Source organism: Poeciliopsis prolifica, unplaced genomic scaffold (genome assembly GCF_027474105.1).
Source record: "Poeciliopsis prolifica strain line A6 unplaced genomic scaffold, Auburn_PproV2 SCAFFOLD029, whole genome shotgun sequence".
Lineage (NCBI taxonomy): Eukaryota > Metazoa > Chordata > Actinopteri > Cyprinodontiformes > Poeciliidae > Poeciliopsis > Poeciliopsis prolifica.
This window is the reverse complement of record NW_026562404.1, coordinates 3,954,927-3,962,993: the sequence shown is the minus strand read 5'-3', so window position 1 is coordinate 3,962,993 and position 8,067 is coordinate 3,954,927. Positions and strand designations below refer to the sequence as shown.

Genomic DNA, 8,067 nt, shown 5'->3' with positions numbered 1-8,067 from the left:
GTGACTAACATGGACTTGAACCATGTTAGTAATTTTATGCTAATTTTACAAATATGTTCTTTTTAATGTGAATACTGTCAGGAGCATGTGGACCATCACTACCATGTTGTGTGTAATTGACTTACTCCATTCAATATGCTAAACATGGCTAACAAGTAAGAAAAATAACAAATACCTTATTTAAGATAAAAGGGCTCTGAGATAATGATACTTTTTATCATCTCACAACTGGAAACTCTGTGTATCTTATTGGTCAAAAGCAACAACAAAAAAACAAACAAACACATAATAACTCATGTTCAAAAGAATTACTATTCATAATAATAACTATAATACTAATAATAATGCATTAAATGTAGATAGCATCTTTTTTTTTTTTTTAGAAATCTCAAAGAGACTTTGCAAGAAAAGAAAAATTACAGACAACATAAACAAGTAGCTGAAGATTGAAAAGGGGTTTTGGTGGATAGACCAGATGGGCGACTGAGTAGTGATTTGAAGGTAGTTGGAGCTTTGACACAGAGGGACGGGGGCAGAAACTGTCGAAGCCCACATGGTGCGGTTGTTTCTCATGGAGGTCAGGAGGTTAGAGTCAAAGGAACAAAGGGGACAGGTATGAGTTAAAGTGAAGAGGTCATGAGACATGGCCAGGCGACGTCACCTGGGTCACATGACACCCAATTTTTTTAAATGAAAACAATTATCCAAACAAAATTAGCCCCAGTGGGAAAAAGTAAAAACGCTTCACACATAACAACTGGCTCATCGTTAGTAATGTCTTTTACGTCACTGGTGGAATTTTGATCTACTCTTCTCATCTACTGCAGGAGTTGACAAACATTTTTATTGGATTTATATAAAGATTTTCACCAGGCCAATCAAAAACCTTTTTTTTTAGTTTTTTCACACAGGTGGACTCGCAATTGTGCTTCACATCATTCAAATTCTACGAGCCACTACTCTTAGGATCTCTGACCTACTGCCTGAACTAAACATCACTGCTCTTTCAATGACAGAGGAGAAGCAGAACTCAAATCGGCCGAAATGCACAAGTTCATCTTCCGGCCAAAAACGGGAGACTTGACAAGGCGTTGTGCCCTATGACGTCACCGACATGATGTCACTGAATGATGCCGTCACAAAGGCTTTGACAGATATTGAGTCGCTGCCTGCTTCAGTGGCTCTTCACAAACAAACAGAAGTTCAAAGAGTTCTCACACCGGAATCGTGCAGACTTTAAGCGAGAATATGAAAATTGAACGCATATTTTTTAACTGTCCCGATGTTCCTGACCCGATGGAGAAGGTACTGGAAGGGAACAAGCTGAAGATGTTCGCAGCAAATCTGGAGCTTGGGCTGCTGATCGACTGCGGGGCATTGAAAGCTTTAGAGCAGCTCGGCGAGGAGGAAACTGCCCTCATCCACAAGATGATAGAGAGGATGACAGAAGGTCTTACAATCCCAAAAAAATTTTCCACGACATCAAAGAAGCGGAGAAGAATGTGCAGCAAAGTGCTCGACAAGTTGACGGAGACGCACAGCATGTCGCAGCTGAAGAACCTGCTGACAACAAAGGATGAACAGGTCAGTGCCAAGATGAGCGAGCTGCTGAAAGAACAAATGCAGAAGGCCTTTAAAGGCTTTGAGAACAGCCTACGCAAAAAGCTGTGTACCGCAGAAGTCGCGGGATATGCCACTTCGATTCTTGTTGTGGTTGTTACAGGCCTGATAATAATGCTGTAGCAGTTTGGTTTGACAACTGAACTGTTACAGCATTAGGTCAAACTAACCAATAACTCAGTGGTTCAAATGTTGGGAACAGATTTGCTGAGTCGATTTATGTTCCCACACTAATCTAGGGTCAGGAGCTTTGGGTCATGACCGAAAGAACAAGATCGTGGATACAAGCAGCCGAAAAGGGTTTCCTCCATAGAATGGCTGGTCTTTTCCTTATAGATAGGGTAAGAAGCTCAGTCATCCGGGAGGGACTCAGACTAGAGCCACTGCTCCTCCACAAGCCAGTTGAGGTGGCTCTGTCAACTTGTCAGGATGCCTCCTGGTCTGAAGGACGGAAAGAAGAAAGAAAGGAAGGAAGAAAGGACGGACAGAAGGAGGGAAAGACGGATGGGTGGAAGGAAGGAAGGAAGAAAGGAAGGACGGAGGGATGGACGGACTGAAGGAAGGATGGAACAAAGGATGGAAGGAAGCCTGGATGGATGGAAGGAAAGAAGGAAGGACGGACGGACCGACGGATGAACGGAAGGAAAGAAAGAAGGAAGGAAGGAGGGAAGGACGGACGGACGGAGGGAAGGAAAGATGGAAGGAAGAAAGACAGGAAGGACGGACGGACCAACGGACGGAAGGAAAGAAAGAAGGAAGGAAGGAAGGAGGGAAGGACAGACAGAAGGAAGGAAGGAAAGATGGAAGGAAAAAAGACAGGAAGGACGGACAGAGGGATGGACGGACGGAAGGAAGGATGGATGGAGGGATGGACGGACAGAGGAATGGACAGACGGAAGGAAGGAAGCATGGCACAAAGGATGGAAGGAAGGATGGATGGATGGAAGGAAGGAAGAAAGAAAGAAAGGAAGGACGGAGGGATGGACGGACGGAAGGAAGGATGGAACAAAGGATGGAAGGAAGGCTGGATGGATGGAAGGAAGGAAGGAAGGAAGGACGGACAGACGGAAGTAAGGAAGGAAGGATGGCGAAGAGGAAAGTGCCCTCATCCACAAGATGGTAGAGAGGATGACGGAAGGTCTTACAATTCCCAAAAATTTTTCCACGACATCAAAAAAGCCGAGAAGAATGTCCAGCAAGAATGTGCTCGACAAGTTGACGGAGACGCACAGCATGTCGCAGCTGAAGAACCTGCTGACAACAAAGGATGAACAGGTCAGTGCCAAGATGAGCGAGCTGCTGAAAGAACAAATGCAGAAGGCCTTTAAAGGCTTTGAGAACAGCCTACGCAAAAAGCTGTGTACTGCAGAAGTTGCGGGATATGCCACTTCGATTCTTGTTGTGGTTGTTACAAGCCTGATAATAATGCTGTAGCAGTTTGGTTTGAGAACAGCATTAGTTCATATTAACCAATAACTCAGTCGTTCAAATGTTGGGAACAGATTTGCTGAGTCGATTTATGTTCCTGCACTCATCTAGGGTCAGGAGCTTTGGGTCATGACCGAAAGAACAAGATCGCGGATACAAGTGGCCGAAAAGGGTTTCCTCCATAGGATGGCTGGGCTTTTCCTTAGAGATAGGGTAAGAAGCTCAGTCATCCGGGAGGGACTCAGACTAGAGCCACTGCTCCTCCACAAGCCAGTTGAGGTGGCTCTGTCATCTCGTCAGGATACCTCCTGGTCGGAAGGACGGAAAGAAGAAAGAAAGGAAGGAAGAAAGGACGGATAGAAGGAAGGAAAGACGGATGGGTGGAAGGAAGGAAGAAAGAAAGGAAGGACGGAGGGATGGATGGAACAAAGGATGGAAGGAAGGCTGGACGGATGGAAGGAAGGAAGGACGGATGGACGGAAGGAAGGAAGTCTAGATGGATGGAAGGAAGGATGGACGGACAGACGGAAGGGAGGAAGGAAGGAAGAAAGAAAGGAAGGACGGACAGAGGGATGGACGGACGGAACGAAGGATGGAACAAAGGATGGAAGGAAGGCTGGATGGATGGAAGGAAGGAAGGACGGAAAGAAGGTTGGATGGATGGAAGGAAGGATGGACGGACGGAAGGAAGGAAGGAAGGAAAAAAAGGAAGGAAGGACGGACGGATGGACGGACGGAAGGAAGGGTAGAACAAAGGATGGAAGGAAGGGAGGAATAAAGGATGGAAGGAGGGATGGATGAATAGATTGAAGGAAGGACTGAAGGATGTATGGATGGATGGATGGATGGATGGAAGGAAGGATCAAATGAAGGAAGGAACGAAAGATGGAAGGACAGATGAAAGGACGGACGGCTGGAAGGAATGAAAAAAGGAAGAAAAAAAGGAAGGACGGATGGAAGGAAGAATGGAACAAAGGATGGAAGGAACAATGGATGGTTGGAAGGAAGGACGTAAGTAAGGACGGAAGAACGAAAGGAAGCAAGGAAGGATGGATGGAAGGGAGGAAGGAAGGAAGGAAGGACGGACGGACGGAAGGAAGGAAGTCTGGTTGGATGGAAGGAAGGATGGACGGACAGACGGAAGGGAGGAAGGAAGGAAGAAAGAAAGGAAGGACAGACGGAGGGATGGACGGACGGAAGGAAGGATGGAAGGAAGGCTGGATGGATGGAAGGAAGGAAGGACGGAAGGAAGGTTGGATGGATGGAAGGAAGGATGGATGGATGGAAGGAAGGAAGGAAGGAAAAAAAGGAAGGACGGACGGAGGGATGGACGGACAGAAGGAATGGTAGAACAAAGGATGGAAGGAAGGGAGGAATAAAGGATGGAAGGAAGGATGGATGAATAGATTGAAGGAAGGACTGAAGGATGGATGGATGGATGGAAGGAAGGATCAAAGGAAGGAAGGAACGAAAGGTGGAAGGAAGGAAGAAAGTATGGAAGGACAGATGGATGGACGGATGGAAGGAAGGACGGAATGAAGCAAGGGTTGACGTACAGATGGAAGGAAGGAAGGCAGGAAGGAAGGACGGACGGCTGGAAGGAATGAAAAAAGGAAGAAAAAAAGGAAGGACGGATGGAAGGAAGAATGGAACAAAGGATGGAAGGAACAAGGGATGGTTGGAAGGAAGGAAGGACGTAAGAAAGGACGGAAGAAAGGAAGGAAGCAAGGAAGGATGGATGGAAGGACTGAAAGACGGACGGATGGATGGATGGATGGATGGATGGATGGAACAAAGGATGGAAGGAAGGATGGATGGAAGGAAGGAAGAAAGGATGGATGGACAGATGGATGGACGGACGGACGGAATGAAGGACGGAATAAAGCCAGGATTGACGTATGGATGGAAGGAAGGAAGGCAGGAAGGAACGATGGAAGGACAGACGGCTGGAAGGAAGGAAGGAAAAAAATAAGAAAAAAAGGAAGGACGGAGGGATGACGAACAGAAGGAAGGATGGAACAATGGAACAAAGAATGGAAGGAACAATGGATGGTTGGAAGGAAGGAAGGACGGACGGACGTAAGAAAGGATGGAAGTAAGGAAAAGGAAGGAAGCAAGGCAGGAATGGTGGAAGGAAGGACTGAAAGACGGACGGATGGATGGATGGATGAATGGTTGGATAGATGGATGGAAGGAAGAAAGAACAGAAGAAAGGAAGGATGGATGGACAGACAGACGAAAGGATGGATGGAAGGAAGGAAGGAAGGAAGGAGGAAGGATGGACGGAAGGAAGGAAGGAAGGATGGCGAAGAGGAAAGTGCCCTTATCCACAAGATGATAGAGAGGATGACAGAAGGTCTTACAATCCCCAAAAAATTTTCCACGACATCGAAGAAGCTGAGAAAAATGTGCAGCAAAGTGCTCGACAAGTTGACGGAGACGCACAGCATGTCGCAGATGAAGAACCGGCTGACAACAAAGGATGAACAGGTCAGTGCCAAGATGAGCGAGCTGCTGAAAGAACAAATACAGAAGGCCTTTAAAGGCTTTGAGAACAGCCTACGCAAAAAGCTGTGTACCGCAGAAGTTGCGGGATATGCCACTTCGATTCTTGTTGTGGTTGTTACAGGCCTGATAATAATGCTGTAGCAGTTTGGTTTGACAACTGAACTGTTACAGCATTAGGTCAAACTAACCAATAACTCAGTGGTTCAAATGTTGGGAACAGATTTGCTGAGTCGATTTATGTTCCCACACTAATCTAGGGTCATGAGCTTTGGGTCATAACCGAAAGAACAAGATGGCGGATACAAGCGGCCGAAAAGGGTTTCCTCCATAGAATGGCTGGGCTTTTCCTTAGAGATAGGGTAAGAAGCTCAGTCATCCGGGAGGGACTCAGACTAGAGCCACTGCTCCTCCACAAGCCAGTTGAGGTGACTCTGTCATCTTGTCAGGATACCTCCTGGTCGGAAGGACGGAAAGAAAAAGAAAGGAAGGAAGAAAGGAAGGAAGGAAGGAAAGACGGGTGGATGGAAGGAAAGAAGGAAGGAAGAAAGGAAGGACGGTAGGATGGACGGACGGAAGGAAGGATGGAACGAAGGATGGAAGGAAGGCTGGATGGAAGGAAGGACAGACGGACAGACGGAAGTAAGGAAGGATGGCGAAGAGGAAAGTGCCCTCATCCACAAGATGGTAGAGAGGATGACAGAAGAGCTTACAATCCCCCCAAAATTTTCCACGACATCGAAGAAGCGGAGAAGAATGTGCAGCAAAGTGCTCGACAAGTTGTCGGATATGCACAGCATGTCGCAGTTGAAGAACCTGCTGACAACAAAGGATGAACAGGTCAGTGCCAAGATGAGCGAGCTGCTGAAAGAACAAATGCAGAAGGCCTTTAAAGGCTTTGAGAACAGCCTACGCAAAAAGCTGTGTACAGCAGAAGTTGCGGGATATGCCACTTCGAATCTTGTTGTGGTTGTTAGAGGCCTGATAATAATGCTGTAGCAGTTTGGTTTGAGAACAGCATTAGTTCATATTAACCAATAACTCAGTGGTTCAAATGTTGGGAACAGATTTGCTGAGTCGATTTATGTTCCCGCACTCATCTAGGGTCAGGAGCTTTGGGTCATGACCGAAAGAACAAGATTGCGGATACAAGTGGCCGAAAAGGATTTCCTCCATAGAATGGCTGGTCTTTTCCTTATAGATAGGGTAAGAAGCTCAGTCATCCGGGAGGGACTCAGACTAGAGCCACTGCTCCTCCACAAGCCAGTTGAGGTGGCTCTGGCATCTGGTCAGGATGCCTCCTGGTCTGAAGGATGGAAAGAAGAAAGGAAAGAAGGAAGAAAGGATGGACGGAAGGAAGGAAAGACAGATGGATGGAAGGAAGGAAGAAAGGAAGGACGGAGGGATGGACGGACTGAAGGAAGGATGGAACAAAGGATGGAAGGAAGGCTGGATGGATGGATGGAAGGAAAAAAGGAAGGACGGACCGACGGAAGTAAAGAAAGAAGGAAGGAAGGAAGGAGGGAAGGACGGAAGGAAGGAAGGAAGAAAGACAGGAAGGACGGACGGAGGGATGGACGGACGGAAGCAAGGATGGATGGAGGGATGGACGGACAGAGGGATGGACGGACGGAAGGAAGGAAAGACGGGTGGATGGAAGGAAGGAAGAAAGGAAGGACGGAGGGATGGACGGACTGAAGGAAGGATGGAACAAAGGATGGAAGGAAGGCTGGATGGATGGAAGGAAAGAAGGAAGGACGGACAGACCGACGGATGCACGGAAGGAAAGAAAGAAGGAAGGAAGGAGGGAAGGACGGACGGATGGAGGGAAGGAAAGATGGAAGGAAAAAAGTCAGGAAGGACGGACGGACCAATGGACGGAAGGAAAGAAAGAAGGAAGGAAGGAAGGAAGGAGGGAAGGACGGACAGAAGGAAGGAAGGAAAGATGGAAGGAAGAAAGACAGGAAGGACGGACAGAGGGATGGACGGACGGAAGGAAGGATGGATGGAGGGATGGACGGACAGAGGAATGGAAGGACGGAAGCATGGCACAAAGGATGGAAGGAAGGATGGATGGATGGATGAATGGAAGGAAGGAAGAAAGAAAGAAAGGAAGGACGGAGGGATGGACGGACGGAAGGAAGGATGGAACAAAGAATGGAAGGAAGGCTGGATGGATGGAAGGAAGCAAGGAAGGACGGACGGAAGTACGGAAGGAAGGATGGCGAAGAGGAAAGTGCCCTCATCCACAAGATGGTAGAGAGGATGACAGAAGGTCTTACAATCCCCAAAAATTTTTCCACGACATCAAAAAAGCGGAGAAGAATGTACAGCAAGAATGTGCTCGACAAGTTGACGGAGACGCACAGCATGTCGCAGCTGAAGAACCTGCTGACAACAAAGGATGAACAGGTCAGTGCCAAGATGAGCGAGCTGCTGAAAGAACAAATGCAGAAGGCCTTTAAAGGCTTTGAGAACAGCCTATGCAAAAAGCTGTGTACCGCAGAAGTTGCG

At 47.4% G+C, this 8,067-nt stretch overlaps 2 protein-coding genes across 2 annotated transcripts; both read left to right on the top strand.

Moving 5' to 3' along the window:
* The first annotated feature begins 1,208 nt into the window (after positions 1–1,208).
* LOC129372238 (uncharacterized) lies at positions 1,209–5,312 on the top strand. The gene is made up of 2 exons (XM_055049364.1): positions 1,209–1,584; positions 1,860–5,312. The coding sequence occupies exons 1-2, from the start codon at positions 1,249–1,251 to the stop codon at positions 2,175–2,177; spliced, it is 654 nt and encodes a 217-aa protein (XP_054905339.1). The 5' UTR covers positions 1,209–1,248; the 3' UTR covers positions 2,178–5,312.
* Positions 5,313–6,142: 830 nt separating this feature from the next.
* LOC129372572 (immunoglobulin G-binding protein A-like) lies at positions 6,143–7,434 on the top strand. Its single transcript, XM_055049985.1, has 2 exons — positions 6,143–6,393; positions 6,658–7,434. The coding sequence occupies exons 1-2, from the start codon at positions 6,166–6,168 to the stop codon at positions 7,249–7,251; spliced, it is 822 nt and encodes a 273-aa protein (XP_054905960.1). The 5' UTR covers positions 6,143–6,165; the 3' UTR covers positions 7,252–7,434.
* The last annotated feature ends 633 nt before the right edge of the window (positions 7,435–8,067 follow it).